This window comes from Diadema antillarum, unplaced genomic scaffold (assembly GCF_040938485.1).
Source record: "Diadema antillarum isolate AM-2024a unplaced genomic scaffold, OU_Dant_1.0 scf00000180, whole genome shotgun sequence".
In the NCBI taxonomy this organism is placed as follows: Eukaryota; Metazoa; Echinodermata; class Echinoidea; order Diadematoida; family Diadematidae; genus Diadema; species Diadema antillarum.
In genome coordinates, this window is record NW_027271069.1 from 2,339,549 (window position 1) to 2,356,109 (window position 16,561).

The window sequence follows — 16,561 nt, forward strand, 5'->3', positions numbered from 1 at the left end:
ATCAAATGTAAATTATCTTGATCTCTTTTTTTTTTGTTCAATAAAAAAAATGTTATGTTTGCAGACATGAACATTTCATAAAATATCGACAGGAATTATGTCTTCTTTTATTCCCCCCCCCCACCACCACGTCCCCTTAAACTCTGTCCTCCTCTGTCAGACACGATTGTATGTATGGAAAACGGCACCGAATTCACTCTACCGAAAACGTGTAACAAAGAATTCAACAAACAGACTTGTGCCGTCGGTTGGTGGACACGCCCCTGTAAGTGCGACGAAGACTGCGCCAAATACAAAGAGTGTTGTGCAGACGTAGATGCGGTCGAGGCCTTTCATGAGCAGTTATTCCCATTCCCAGACGATCCCCGCCCCGAGAAAATGGCTTGGGAAGACGATTACATCCCGTACATGTCTTGCGTGGAACTTGCCAACATTCGGACACACAGTGCTTTGTATCAGCTGATATCCCGTTGCCCTGACGAAGTCCCGCAGGGGAGCCGTCTCCGCATCAAATGCGAAAATCCCACCGCCGAGGATAAACATTTCATTACTCCGGTGACGGTGCGAAGCATCGGCCATTTTAGGAATGTGTACTGCGCCTTGTGTCACACAATATTCTTTCTTGAAATGGAACCATGGCGCGTTGTGTGGCAGTGTAAAACGATTCAATTTCCAGATGAAAAATCAAGCATGGATTATGAAGCGTCTAGTGCAATGTTACAAGACACAGAAGACTGCTATGCTGTTTATCAACCCCCTGAAAATATACCGGACAATATTCTGCCACGGCCTTGTTATATCTCAGATGTTACAATATGTGCACCAAGTTTCTCAACAAGTTCTGGCATTGATATAGCATGTCCCTCCTATTTCGCACCGGTCCAGATCATGGGACTTGTATACCAAAATATGGCGTGTGCGTACTGTAATGGCCATGATGTATGTCAGAGTGAAGTGCAATACTGTGGAGAGTACAACATAAACAGAGCTGTCGAAACCCCCTACGGAATAGCAACCTTTTTCCTATTCAATTCAGATGAACTTTCTACCTTGGCATCTTCATGTGCACCTAACGAAGCTTTCGATCCACTGACAAGCACGTGCCAACCAGTATTCTGCTGGCCTGGATTTACGTACGATGGAATGAGCGACAGGTGCATATTCTCCGCCACGGATGTTGTTCGAGCTTGCTTCGGAGTGTACACGACGTACGATATTTCTCAGTTCTTCAACACGTCTGTCGATTCTATCGAAGAACTCACACTATACATAGTTGATGTTATGAGTACGCTGTCCTTTGAATCCTATTTGGCATTTCAACCTGAAGCCGCATCGATCTCGCGGATTTCCTGCGGTATCAATGGAGAAATCATTAGAAATGAATGTTTGGGTCAGTGTCAGTCAGGTAATGATATATTTGACTGCCAAATCTGTTATGATTACTTGTCAAATTTCACAGCTCTGACTATTTCAGATGTTGTGAGTGGACCAACAACCAAGACAAACTTGACGAACACACCTTGTTTCAGATCCCCGTCGTTAGGAAACATATCAGTGTACGAGTTGGTCGCAGAGGCTCCAGCAGGGTGGAACTGCTCTAGCGTAGCTCCTGTGGTTCTACAGACAACTAACACTTCGGTCTTGGAGCCCTTCAGAATTAGGGCATTGTATGCAAACGGTAGTGTTGTTGTACATCACGAAAATGGAACAACGAAATGTCCTACTACAGCAGAAACATTGGCTTGCGACAGTAAGCACTTATTCAGAGCAGACGATTTTGAAATAGTTACTGCGGACAGCGGATTGCTCTCTCTGAGGTTGGCTTCAGAAAGCCAGCTTATTGATGCCACTCAATTCAGACTGATGGCGGACGGCTCCGCGTGGTATTGCCGGCAGAAGAGTGGTGTAGCCCAGAGTGACCTGCCAGAGGGACTTGATATGATTTCTTACGTGGGCACGTCTCTCTCAATTCTGTCCCTATTGGTTGTCATCGCGACGTACATCGTTTTCCCCAGACTGAGAAACGTGGCTGGAAAATCTATTCTCTCACTCTGTCTGTCATTGCTTGTCGTATTTCTCTCGATCTTTCTGAGTGATATAACGAGTGAAGAGAATACATTTTGCAAGACTCTTGCCGTCGTTTCCCACTTCCTCTGGCTCGCCATATTCTTCTGGATGAATGTCTTGGCCATCGACCTTTGCCGCACGTTTGGTTCCAGAGCTAAGATTCAGGTGGGAACTACCAGCTCGCTGCGGCATTTCATCTGCTACTCCCTCTACGCCTGGGGCGCTCCTGCCGTCATCGTTGGCATCTTTCTCGCCTTGGACATGTGCCGCTGCACCAGCTTCGAAGTTGGCTACGGGAAGGACGGCGTTTGTGCACTCCCTAGAGGCAGCGCCAGCGTGTACGGGTTTGGGGTGCCCCTGGCAAGCATCTTGTTTTGCAACGCGGTGCTCTTTACAGACACCGTAGTTGGCATTCGACTGACCAAGAAAGCGTCGGAGAGGGCTCTCAAAGAGAGATCTAACATCGAAAAGGCCAAAGAGGAGCTTTCTTTGTACATCAAGGTTCGCCACAATTCTGAATTCCTTTCTGCTTTCAATGTAAATTTGTTGGTTTTTCCATAAATGTTACCTGTAATGTTTGATGAAATGACAAGAGTACAAAGAGTATTAATCCCACGGTATTTGTTAGGATCGCTTTTTTTGGATATCTCGACCATTTCAAAGCCAATTTTCATTAAAAAAGCTCTCCTGCATATTTCATATGAGGTTTCTCATTATCTCATCAGAAAGTTAGAAATATGCAGTTAGGTCTTTGCAAAAACTATACAATCCCTTATACCCTTGATATCATACTGACTTTCCTTTCCATCTTAAATAATAATGAATAAATGAAGAGGTGGTGGGATCCACCTTTTGTTAGGGTCTCTTTATTTACTTAGTTTTAAGATATCGCAGCCCTTACAAAACTGATATTCATCAAACTAACTTTTAATTCCTCTTAGAATGGTTTATTCTGTAACATTCATAACTGGTTTCGTAGTATTTGCAGAAAGTTACAAGCTCAATCCTCATCCTCACCAATACTATACCAGCCCTTTAACCCTATTCCGTTAAGTTAAGATATATGCGATTAAAGCTGCTTAATATGCAAATAAAATGATAGAGAAATACAGGGCATTTTAAATGTCCAAATTACAAGAATATTCAATGTTTTGTTACAAGTTAAGTATCAGTAGAGAGGTTTTATTTTGCTCTAGATATAATGGACTTATTTGTGTATACTTTAGGATGTGCTTAGTCCATTTTACGATTAAACTCTAGTGTTTCCTATCTTTATTTCCTATTCTTTTCTCGTGATTGCTTTCTTTTAAAATATCATTTTGTATGCTAAACCAATCCATCAGAAGTGATATAGTCTGGCCTCCTGACATTAGATCCTTAATTACGTCATGATATATGCATCACATTGATAGATCATGCTAAGATTTTCTAAGTTTCGTGACGTTATCAGGATAACAAATGCGACATAAATGTGGCTGAAATGAGTCGATGCTTGCCAATATTATCATTTTCATGGATATCATCATTTTCCGATTATCCTATCGTCAATTTGACCCCTACAGCTCTCTGGCGTCATGGGGTTCACATGGGCCCTGGCATACATCTGTAATTACGCCAACATCCCGGAGCTGTGGTATGTATTTACAGTGGTCAACTCCCTTCAGGGTGTCTTTCTCCTGCTGGTGTTTGGATTCAACAGGCGAAACATCGCCCTCTGGAGACAAAAACTGGGACTGAAGGGCGAGGAAGTGACGTCATCTGCGGCAGACATGAAATCGTCAGGAGTAAGCAGTGTGTCATAAGATTGGAACCGGTATTTGAAGCAACGTATTTACGCACACACATGTACGTGTGTGATCAGCATCACCAATCAACACAGATGAATGCACTGTAAGCAATGTTCTTCAGGCTGACCTTTAATGTGTAGTCCAAAATGTCTGTATGCAAACATTTATTACATTTTTGTACCTTTTCGAGTGCCACTCGACACACAAGTTGAAGGTTTGCTGTAGTACACTAAGAAATCAACAAAGCAGAATGATGCAGATTTCACGAATGTCTTACGTAATTTACAAAACTTAACAGAGGGATTCTAGAGTTACATGTATTTTCATGTTCCCTCTTACTTTCCATCTGTTTTTGTCTTTCTTATTAGATTTGAACATTAGTCACGTGTTACTCCGATGGTACGTTTTTCTTGGTAGCATTTCTCTATTATGTTGAGTTCGTGACGGATTTTTTTTTTCGCACGCTGAAATCGTAATGTGACTTTATGGTTATCTAAGAAACCATGATTATATATCAGATAAAGCTGTTAAGTAGGAGTTGAATTAGCATTTTTTAGATATCTTAACGGTAAAAATATAATATCGCTGGATCATTTGTATTTTGTTTTATTCATACTTCTGCTTGCTGCTTTCTTCAAAAAAAAAGGAGAAATGAATTCATTTAACATATGACATGTAATTCACATTTTCGTCATCAAATGTTTTAAAGCCCCTACTTTACTTTTGTTTTGCCCTCAACAAGCCCTAAAATGAATTTTGACAGTCCATACCAAAGTCTATGCAAAAAATGTTTCTTTCTTGTTATAAATTCGAATGTGAATTTCAATTTATGTTCATATTTCTGGGTAAAAAAGTACACAAAAGATAAAAAATAAAGAATACATGATATCCAGCACACATATATGAAACAAGTTTTCTTTCTATCCTCGAGCCATCCGTATATGGAACTGTCCACCACATCAAGCAGTAACAGCGCAAACCCTGGCTGCTTTCCAAGAGGCTGCCCTTCCAGCCATCCGAAGGATGAAGCCTCCCATTGGTGACAGGATGTTGTAATTCAAGAGCATCTTTTACTTGCACATGTATCACGTTTTAATTGTACATATACTGATATCATCACGTGCACCATCACACACTGCCACTGCACCAACCCATCCCAGTCTAGCTGTGCTTGCAGCTGCTATAGGGATTACTCCATCAAGACAAGACAAGACAACATATGAAAGTTGGGATCTGGCAATAACCTCTAAAGAAGTATAATTGAACCTACTTCAAATAGAATCAAGCTTGTTGAGCGTAGGTCCCAGTATTAAAATCGAATGTAAATTGTTAAAAGTCTCATTGCATTGTCATCAAAATGTAGATGTGGTTTATGCTTTCTTTAAAAAAAAAGATTTACTTACATATGACATGTAATGCACATTTTCGTCATTAAATGTTTTACAGCCCCTACTTTACTTTTGCTTTGTCCTCAACAAGCCCTAAAATGAATTTTTACAGTCCATACAAAAGTCTATGCAAAAATGTTTCTTTCTTGTTATAAATTCGAATGTCAATTTCAATTCATGTTCATATTTCTGGGTAAAAAAAAAAACACAAAACATTAAACAATGAAAGAATACATGATATACAGCACTTATAAAGAACGTAGCGGTCAATCCATGAAAATTGGAATCTGAGAATAACCTCTAAAGAAGTATAACTGAACCTACTTCAAATAGAAGCAAGCTTGTTGAGTGTAGGTCCCAGTATTAGAGTCGAATGTAAATTGTTTAAAGTCTCATTGTAATGTCATCGAAATGTAGATGTGGTATATATACATATGTACATATGCTTACACACAAAAACACAAACACAAACACGTTATGTATGTATATATGTATGTATAATATACATAATATATATATATATATATATATATATATATACATGTATATAATAGACTATGTAATATACACGGTTGTAGATATACATATACATAGAGAGCGAGAGAGACAGAGAGAGAGAGAGAACTTTTTTTTAAAGGTATGTATTTGAATTTAATCGATAACCAACACACCCGGGCACGTGCGCGCAATTTCACACACGGCAACACCACACACAAGTACAAACACACTTCACACGTTATGATTATGTATATCTATGTATCTGTATGCAATAATTATTATGTGTATGTACGTGTATGTGTAATTGTTTGTGTATGGCGTTTGTGTACAGTTTTCTTTATCCTTTTAACGTATTTTCGCTTTCACTTTCTATTCTGTCATGCCTATGTGTCTGTGTGTGTGTGTGTGTGTGTGTGTGTGTGTGAAAAATAAACCAAACTCAACATCCTTACTTAGGGTTGGTATGTTTTTAATTGAATTTCTTCCATTTGTATTTTTTTTTTCGATTTTTACGCTAGTCATTGCAGCAAACCATTTGAAAACGAAGTGGTCCAAAATATCTCTTGATCTGTTCTATCCGGTTTGTCGGCCTTCATTAAGATGACCTTTCTATAGAAGGGAGGGATGCATTGAATCTCCTAAACAGAGAATATTGGATCATCTACCTGTGAAGACGTCAAGAAAATGGGTCACCGTTCCATATATAGTTTTTTTTTTTCTTTCCATCGAGACTGTCTTCATGGCGATCGATGATGCAAAACCCGCCTGATTGTTATTGATGAAATGGTGCCACCTTTTGTGATCTCGGACAAAGACTCTTTCTTCTTATCTCATGAAAATAAGAAGTGAAATATTGACAATGAGATAAATGAGACTTTCCCAGACAAATGGGAAATCCCTGGCAGGGGGGGGGGGGGGGGGAGGGAGTATAAATTCTAATTAACACAATGATTTTTAAAAAGTATAGAAATATCAATGTCCAATCATGATAATGATAAAGTCTGTAATACAAATATCTGTAGGACCTATCAAATGGTATCATTTTTTTTTGTCTAAGTTGAGCCTATGATATGCTAAAAAGGCCGTGCTTTTGAAAATAGGCTCTTTATTCACTTTCTAATTCAATTTCAATGAAAAGCTATTCCCCCCCCCCCAAAAAAAAAAAAAAAAACCAAACAAACAAAAAACAAACAAACAACAATCTTGTCGGGTGCTTTATTCTTATTGCTGTCGATATGTCATGATAATTATTATCATTATTGTAATACATTTTTAAAGGAATATAATAGCTAAATGGAATGAGATAAAATTACATTAAGAAGTGCAAATCGAGCTTTTAGAGATATGCCTTCTCTTGCTTTAGACTAATTGGAATATCTTATGGCAGTTCCTTTCTTTTAAGTAGGCAGCGGAATATTGATTCGTAATGGCAGTAGTCGAATGTCTTCGTTGTTTTTTTTTTGTTTTGTTTTTTGGTTGTTGTTGTTGTTGTTTTTTTTTTTTTGCTGAGTCATGCCCGAGTAACATGAGCAAAAAATGGGTTCTTCTTTCCGTTAATTGCGTTTCCATGCTTTCTGGCTTCCCCAATGTCTTTGTCTCTACAATAGACAAAGACATTAAGGTCAGAGATACTATTGTATCTACGCCATTCGATTTCTCGATCTTGGATTCGGCATGTTGTATGCTTGGTTTTGGCCAATCAGAATTGTACTTCGCATTGCCAGCGAACACCAACAGGCCAGCGTGATCTAGCTTTTGCATGTAGAAGATGAACGTTTGCGTGTACGTACATCACGGGGAAATATCATAGTGGAAGGAAACTATCCAGGGGAGTGGCAGAGTCACTCCTTTGCTTGAACTTTAACACCATTATACAGTCACCTTTATGAGAGTAGGATATAAAAGCCTCGCATTGCTTGTTTCGTCTTTACTCTACTGCACATCGTTGGCCTTAAATGAGAATGAACCTGGTCTTTTTGGCTGCATCGATGGATTTGATGAAAGTTCCGATGAGCGTAATCTCAGCTATCTTTCTCCTATATATCGGTGCGGAAGGTCCGTTCATTGAAGGATATGTCGTTGAGTTTTCCGGTGAGTAGACATACAACATATCACACACAGATTGCGTTTTGTAGCAATTTCTTTAAGTTAGAGCTAATATCAGCGTAAAACGTCAACCTATAATTCATGGGCTGTTCTCTTGAACTTTTCTGTTAAATTTCTTTCTGTCTTTTTTTATTAGTGCTCAGATTAAGGTGTTTTTTCTAATTATAGATAATCGAGTGTTGTAAAGATAACGTGTTGATACTGAGTAGTCTTTTTTCTTCTGTTGTATATGTCGTTGGTTTAGGTGAACATATGATTGTATGTATAGTTTCTTAATTTGTGTTTGTTTATTGTAAACACATCATTTGTGAAGCACTGAGATTAAACTGTGATTGAACTGAATGTATTTAAGCCTCTGGGCTTCTATTTTCAGTAATAACAACATCAATTCAAATCATTTCAATCCAATTCAATTCAATTCAACCATACCACGTATCAGAACGAATTTGACTCTGGAATGAGATGAAATGCTTTTGCTAAACGTTGCTTAGAGTGAAAATACTTTTGAGGTACATTTTTTAAATAACGTCAGTTTATTCGTTGTGAATTGAACTCTCTTGCCCATAGGTTACAGTTCATTATTGCGAAGGTTCGTTCATGCGAAAATGAAAAAAATGACCCTTCATTTTAGGTTTTTTGTTTCAAATCAGTTTATTTTCTTTTTACTTTGGTTTAACGCACATTCTGAAAAAAAACCCTTGTTTTAGGATAGACAAATCTTCGAAATAAGAAGCTTTGTATCATTTTTCGGATTAAATAACTATATAGATAGGCGGAATTTATGTGTTTAAGAATAAAGAACAATTGGAATGACGAACCGTATTTCAATTTCGCATGAATAACTCTTCGGAATAACAAACATCATCCGACGCTGGACAGGGTCAGGGTTTAGAAATGTTCTTATTGTTCTTATCTTCTCTCTGTGGGAGATGTTGATTGGGTGTGATAAATCCGGTCATTCGGGTCACTCACGTTCACTTTTTGACTTCTTATTTATGTATCTAAACGCACTGATAGCATATGCGACGTTGTAGTTTGAGTATTCCCCGCTTGGAGACGTTGTTAACAAGGCAGTCATCAAATGTAAATGATCTTGTTCTCTTTTTTTCGTTCAGTTAAAAAAAAAAGAAAATATTATGTTTGCAGACATGAACATTTCATAGAATATCGACAGGAACTATGTCTTCTTTTATCCCCCCCCCCCCCCACCTCCCCTCAAACTCTATCTTCCTCTGTCAGACACGATTGTATGCACGGAAAACGGCACCGAATTTACTCTTCCGAAAATGTGTAGCAATGAATTCCACAAACAGTCCTGTGCCGTCAGTTGGAGGACACGCTCCTGTAAGTGCGACGAAGACTGCTTCAAATACAAAGAGTGCTGCGCAGACGTAGATGAAGTGGAGACGGTAGCCGGGCAGTCATTTCCATTCCCAGACGATCCCCGCCCCGAGAGAATGGCTTGGGAAGACGATTACATCCCGTACATGTCTTGCGTGGAGCTTGTCAACATCCGGACACCTAATGGCTTGTATCAGCTGATATCCCGTTGCCCTGACGAAGTCCCACAGGGGAGCCGTCTCCGCATCAACTGCGAACATCCCTCCTCCGAGGAGAAACATTTCACAACTCCCGTGACCGTGCAAAGCATCGGCCATTTTCGGAACGTGTACTGCGCCCTGTGTCACAAAAGATCTTATCTTGAAATAGAACCATGGCGTGTTGTGTGGGGATGCAGAATAACCATATTTCCAGATCAGAAATCAAGCTTGGATTATGAAGCGTCCAGTGCAATGTTACATGACATACAAGACTGCTTTGCTGCTTACCAACCCCCTGAAAATATACCGGACAATATTCTGCCACGACCCTGTTTTATCTCAGATGTTACAATGTGTGCACCAAGCTTCTCTACGAGTTCTGGCATTGATATAGCGTGTCCCTCCTATTTCGCACCGGTCCAGATCATGGGACTTGTATACCAAAATATGGCGTGTGCATACTGTAATGGCCATGATGTATGTCAGAATCACGTGCAATACTGTGGAGAGTACAGCATAAACACAGCTGTCGAAACCCCCTTCGGAATAGCAACCTTTTTCCTATTCAATTCAGACGAGCTTTCTACCTTGGCATCTTCATGTGCATCTAACGAAGCTTTCGATCCCATGACAAGCACATGCCAAGCCGTATTCTGCTGGCCTGGATTTACATACGATGACATGAGCGACAGGTGCCAATTCGCGGCCACGGATAAAGTTGTTCGAACTTGCTTTGGAGTGTACACAACCCACGATATTTCTAAGTTATACAACACGTCTATATATTCTATCGAGGAACTCACACTATACCTAGTTGATGTCATGAGTGCGATGTCCTTTGAACCCTTCTTGGTATTTCAACCTGAAGCCGCATCGATTTCGCAGATTTCCTGCGGTTTCTATGGAGAAATCATGAGAAACGAATCTCTGGATCAGTGTCGGTGGACTGATGAGGTATATGAGTGCCAAATCTGTTATGATTACATTTCAAATCTCATCGCCCTGACTATTTCAGAGGATGTGGGTGGACCAACAACCAAGTCAAACTTGACGGAAGCACCTTGTTTCAGATCCCCGTCGTTAGGAAACATATCAGTGTACGAGTTGGTCGTAGAGGCGCCAGCAGGATGGAACTGCTCTGACGTAGCTCCTGTGGTTCTACAGACAACAAACACTTCGGTCTTGGAGCCCTTCAGAACTAGAGCAATATATGCTAACGGTAGTGTCGCTGTGCATCACGAAAATGGAACAACGAAATGTCCAACTGCTGAAGCATTGCCTTGCGATAGTAACCAATTGTTCAGAGCAGATGATTTTGAGATAGTTACTGCGGACAGCGGAGATCTCTCACTGCGGCTGCCTTCAGGAAGCTGGCTTGTTGATTCCAGTAAGTTTAGACTGATGGCGGACGGATCCGCGTGGTATTGCCGGCAGAAGAGTGGTGTAGCCCAGAGTGACCTGCCGAAGGGACTCGATATAATTTCCTACGTGGGCACGTCCCTCTCAATTCTGTCCCTATTGATTGTCATCGCGACGTACATCGTTTTCCCCAGACTGAGAAACGTGGCGGGAAAATCTATTCTCTCACTCTGTCTGTCATTGCTTGTCGTATTTCTCTCGATCTTTCTGAGTGAAATAACGAGTGAAGAGGATACATTTTGCAAGACTCTTGCCGTCGTTTCCCACTTCCTCTGGCTCGCCATATTCTTCTGGATGAATGTCTTGGCCATCGACCTTTGCCGCACGTTTGGTTCCAGAGCTAAAATTCAGGTGGGCACTACCAGCTCTCTGCGGCATTTCATCTGCTACTCCCTCTACGCCTGGGGCGCTCCTATCGTCATCGTTGGCATCTTCCTCGCTTTGGACCTGTGCCACTGCACCAGCTTCGAAGTTGGCTACGGGAAGGACGGCGTGTGTGCACTCCCTAGAGGCAGCGCCAGCGTGTACGGATTTGGGGTGCCCCTGGCGAGCGTCTTGTTTTGCAACGCGGTGCTCTTTACAGACACCGTAGTTGGCATCCGACTGACCAAGAAAGCGTCGGAGAGGGCACTCAAAGACAAATCTAGCATCGAAAAGGCCAAAGAGGAACTATCTTTGTACATCAAGGTTCGGCACAATTCTGAAGTCCTTTCTGCTTTCAATGTAAATTTGTTGGTTTTTACATAAATGTTAGCTGTAATGTTTGATGAAATGACAAGAATACAAAGAGTATTAATCCAACGGTCTTTGTTAGAATCGCTTGTGTTGGATATCTCTACCATTTCAAAGCCAGTTTTCATTATAACTTTTAATTCCTCTTTGATATACACGCTCTTGCATATTTCATATGAGATTTCTCATTATCTCATCAAAAAGTTAGAAATATGAAGCTAGGTCTTTGCAAAAACTAATCCCTTCTACTATTCATATCATACTGACTTTCCTTTCAATTATTGTAAATAATAATGAATAAATGAAGAGGTGGTGGGATCCACCTTTGTTAGGGTCTCTTTGTTTTACTTAGATTTAAGATATCGCAGCCCTTACAAAACCGATTTTCATCAACCTAACTTTTAAATCCCATTAGAATGGTTTGTTCTGTAACATTCATAACTGGTTTCGTAGTATTTGCAAAGAGTTACAAGTTCAATCCTCATCCTCAGCGATACTATACCAGCCCTTTAACCCCATTTCCCTTAAGTTAAGGCATTTGCGATTAAAGCTGCTAAATATACAAATAATATAAAGAAATACGGGGCATTTTAAATTTCCAAATTAAAGATTATTCACTGTTTTGTTACAAGTTAAGTATCAGTGGAGAGGTTTTATTTTGCTCTAGATATGATGGACTTACACTTTAAGATGCCCTGAGTCCATATTGCGATTAAACTCTTGTGCTTCTTATCTTTATTTCCTATTCTTATCTCGTGATTGCTTTCTTTCAAAATATCAATTTGTATGCTAAACCAACCTATCAGAACTGATATAGTCTGGCCCCCTGACATTATCCTTAATTACGTCATGATATATTCATCACATTGATAGATCATGCTAAGATTCTCCAACTTTTGTGACGTTATCAGGATAACAAATGCGACATGATTGTGGCTGAAATGAGTCGATGCTTGCAAATATGATCATTATCATGGACATCACCGTTTTTCGGATTATCTTATCGTCACTTTGATCCCTACAGCTCTCTGGCGTCATGGGGTTCACATGGGCCCTGGCATACATCTGTAATTACGCCAACATCCCAGAGCTGTGGTATGTATTTACAGTGGTCAACTCCCTTCAAGGAGTCTTTCTCCTGCTGGTGTTTGGATTCAACAAGCGAAACACCGCCCTCTGGAGACAAAAACTGGGACTGAAGGGCGAGGAAGTGACGTCATCAGCGGCAGACACAAAATCGTCAGGAGTAAGCAGTGTGTCATAAGATTGGAACTGGTATTTGAAGCAACGTACACGCACACATATACGTGTGTGATCAGCATCACCAATTAACACACATGAATGCAATGTAACCAATGTTCTGTAGGCTGACCTTTAATGTACTCCGAAACGTCTGCATTTAAACATTTATTGCATTAACCGTAGGTTTTCAAGTGTCACTCGACACAACTGGAAAGTGTGCTGTAGTATACACTAAGAAATCAACAGAGCAGAATGATGTAGATTTCACGAATATCTTACATAAATTACAAAAAAGCAGGGATTTTAGAGTTCCTTGTATTTTCATGTGCCTCTTACTTTCTATTTGTTTTTTTTTCTTTCTAATAAAGTTTAAACATTAGTTACTTGTTACTCCAATAATACGTTTTTCTTGGTAGCATTTCTCCATTATATTGAGTTCGTCACAGATTTTGTTTTTCTTCGGACGCTGAAATCGTAATGTGACTTTATGATTACCTACGAAACCATAATTATCTATCAGATAAAGCTGTTAAGTAGGAGTTGAGTTAGCATGTGTTAGATATCTTAACCGTAGTAATATAGTATCGCTGGATCAATTTGTATGTTTTTATTCAGACTTCTGCTTGCTGCTTTCTTTAAAAAAAGAGATATTGATTTATTTACATAATAATGCAATGTAATTCACATTTTCGTCGTTAAAAGTTTTACAGCCCCTACTTAACTTTTACTTTGTCCTAAATAAGCCCTAAAATTTATTTTGGTAGTCCATACAAAAAAAAAATGAAAAATCTGTTTCTTTTTTGTTATAAACTCTTATGACTATTCAGATCATTTTCTTAGAAATGTTTGTGACATTAATGAAATCACCGCGATTGGAGATAGAGACGAATAAATATGATTAAAGGTCAGTAAACACTTAATTCTATAGACGGGTGAGCGTTACTCTTTTGAGGCCTTGCCATTTTGTCAAATCACCAGAATGAATTTCAATGAGAATTTGAATTTCAATTTATCTTCATTTTCTCGGTGAAAAAAATACATCAACCATAGCAAAATGAAATAATACATGATATCCAGCTAGGAAACATGGTAGAATACTGCACACACATAGAACGTATAGGTCAATCTATGAAAGTTTGAAACTGAGAATAAATTCTAAAGAAATATGATGGAACCTACTTTTAATACACTGCAAAAAGTCCGGTGTTAAATAGTGAACACCGAGCTGGTGTTAAATTTTCGGCGCTCATTTATGGTGTTAAATTAACACCTCCGGGTGTCATTTCCAAATTTTAAACTGTTTTTTGAAGAGTTTCTTAGTAACTGCACTTCTTGTTGATTTTTAATTTAAACAAGACGATCAAGAATTTTACATTAAAATACAAGATTTTTGAAAAGACGTGAAAATAAATTTACACCAAAGTAACACCAGCTGGTGCGGTATCTTATTGAAGCTGGACGGTTGTTAAACCATTGATATTAACACCAACAAATATCAAATCAACACCATGTGGTGTCATTTTTTAATTAACACCAGTACAGTGTCAAAATAACACCAGGTACAGTGTCAAATTAACACCACGAAGTGTCAGGTGAACACTTTTCAACACCATCACAGTGCATTTTTAACACCTGTGGGTGTGGTCCTCTATTAAAGTTTCATCGGTGTTAGATTTAAGACCCGTGGTGTTAAATCTAACACCGATGTTTTTACAGTGTAGAAGCAAGCTTGTTGAGCGTAGGTTCAAGTATTAAAAATCGAATGTAAATTGCTAAAAGTCTCGTTGTAATGTCATTTATATTTCGATGAAGTGTGTATATAAATATGTACATATTATTATGCTTACACACACAAACACACACACACACACACATACACACACACGCACACATATATATAATACATGGAGAGCGAGAGAGAAACAGACAGAGAGACAGACCGCCAGGCAAACACACAGAGAGAGGAAAAAAAAATTAAGAAGGTATGTCTTTGAATTTAATCGAAAAAAAATACTGACTATAGTATTATAAGAGTGCCTTTCCATCGTCTATGAAAAACAATAACAGGATATTATCAGATAAGATATCAAATTCTTAAATGATGAAAAAAAAAATCCATTTACATATTACGCTACAATGTGAAATTTATTATGATACCTTTTTCTAACAAACCAGTACTTCGCAGACACGCAGATATATCACAACAACGTTAAAGCCCCTCACACCTAACCGAATGTAGGGGGACGAAGGGCGACGAATGGGAAAAACGCACGAAATGCGCGCGAATTCAACGATTTCAAATAAAATTGCCTTCAGATCATCCGATTATAAACTAAAGTCAAATATGATTAACGAACGGTAAGCGAAGGAAAGATATGACATGCGAAAGATAACGATTTTTCGGTTCCCTTCTTTGAGTGAATTGCGGCCGAAGGCGAGCGAATGGTTGATACTACCCGATAAGACGTACGAACAATGAGCAATGGTTTGATATGGCGTGCGATTGGAAACGAAGACGAAAGAATAGATCAGGCGTTCTCGTACGTGCGTGTGCGCTCCTCAGGGAGTATAAAAGCGACCAACAGGTGCATCCAGATTTCTTTGCGGCCAGAGAATCAACATGAAAGGAAGAGGCAAAGGCAGAAGGAACGCACGAAAGACTGCATCAACCGGGAAGAAATCCACAACCTCGGGATGCTCACAACCACAGTCTCCGCCTCCTCCTGACAGTCCTGCACAGGCACGATCACCGTCTGCCAGTCCACAGTCACGCTCTCCTACGCCCGCACGGTCTCCAACGCCGCCTCTACGCCAACATCAAGAGGATGCTGCTAGTAATGCCAGCGGTGATGATGAGGATGAGATGATACTCCACAACCAGGCACCAGCACAAGGTAGTATTACAATTCGGTTACTAGTAACAATTATTGTAATCTTGTGATGTATTTATTACAATAATTTATTATAATAATATTATATTATAATAATAAGTGTTTTTCTTCATGTCTTTTACAGTCAGACAATATGTGGTGGCGAGAAGGAAACCGTGATGGTGGGCTTAAGTCTGGTGGCAGAAAGAGAGAAATGGCAGCGGCGGTCCAACTATCGCAAGGACATACATGCGGGAAATGAGGACGAGATGGTGGAGTTCTTTAAGGACCATCGGTCGCTGTGGGACATTCGGCACAAAGACTATGGGAACCGGGACGTCCGCCAGTCCTTGTTACAGCAGCTGTCCCAGTCTGCCCAGGTCTCAGGTAAATATCTCATACTAGTCACAACAATTAAGGATCATCTTTAATTTGCTGAAAAGTTGATAAAATATTGAGCTGCCAATTCCAGGCAAAACGAAATGAACACTAACTCTCTAAATATGTTTATAAAACATTGATTTTACACGCTGTGTATGATTTTACCAGTTTGCATCCATTCAACGTGTTCATGGATGTTTAAAATACTAATTCTTATGAATTCTTGACCCCACATGTCTGATAGAAGGTTGTGTACAGTAAACAATAAGATGCATTTGATACAACAGACTTAGCTGAACAGTTATCACTAGGTGTTTAAAGGGACATTCCACACGGTTTTCATAATTTCACAGAATGAATCGACAACTGTATGTATAGATTTGTGGAATTTATTGTGGTTATTGGGCAGAGAAACAATACTTTGAAAAAACCTTAAACAAATTACACTGAACAAAAATGATGACATAGGAGGCTCACATATTATTTCAGAAATGTAGGCAGTGTAATTCTATTACATGTACAATATCGCT

General features: G+C 39.4%; 1 protein-coding gene across 1 annotated transcript; it reads left to right on the forward strand.

Annotated features, from left to right (window-relative positions):
* Positions 1-378: 378 nt before the first annotated feature.
* On the forward strand, positions 379-3,869 carry LOC139723023 (G-protein coupled receptor Mth2-like). The gene is made up of 3 exons (XM_071634299.1): positions 379-590; positions 1,530-2,568; positions 3,630-3,869. Exons 1-3 carry the CDS (start codon positions 379-381, stop codon positions 3,867-3,869), a joined length of 1,491 nt encoding a protein of 496 aa, XP_071490400.1.
* Positions 3,870-16,561: the final 12,692 nt, after the last annotated feature.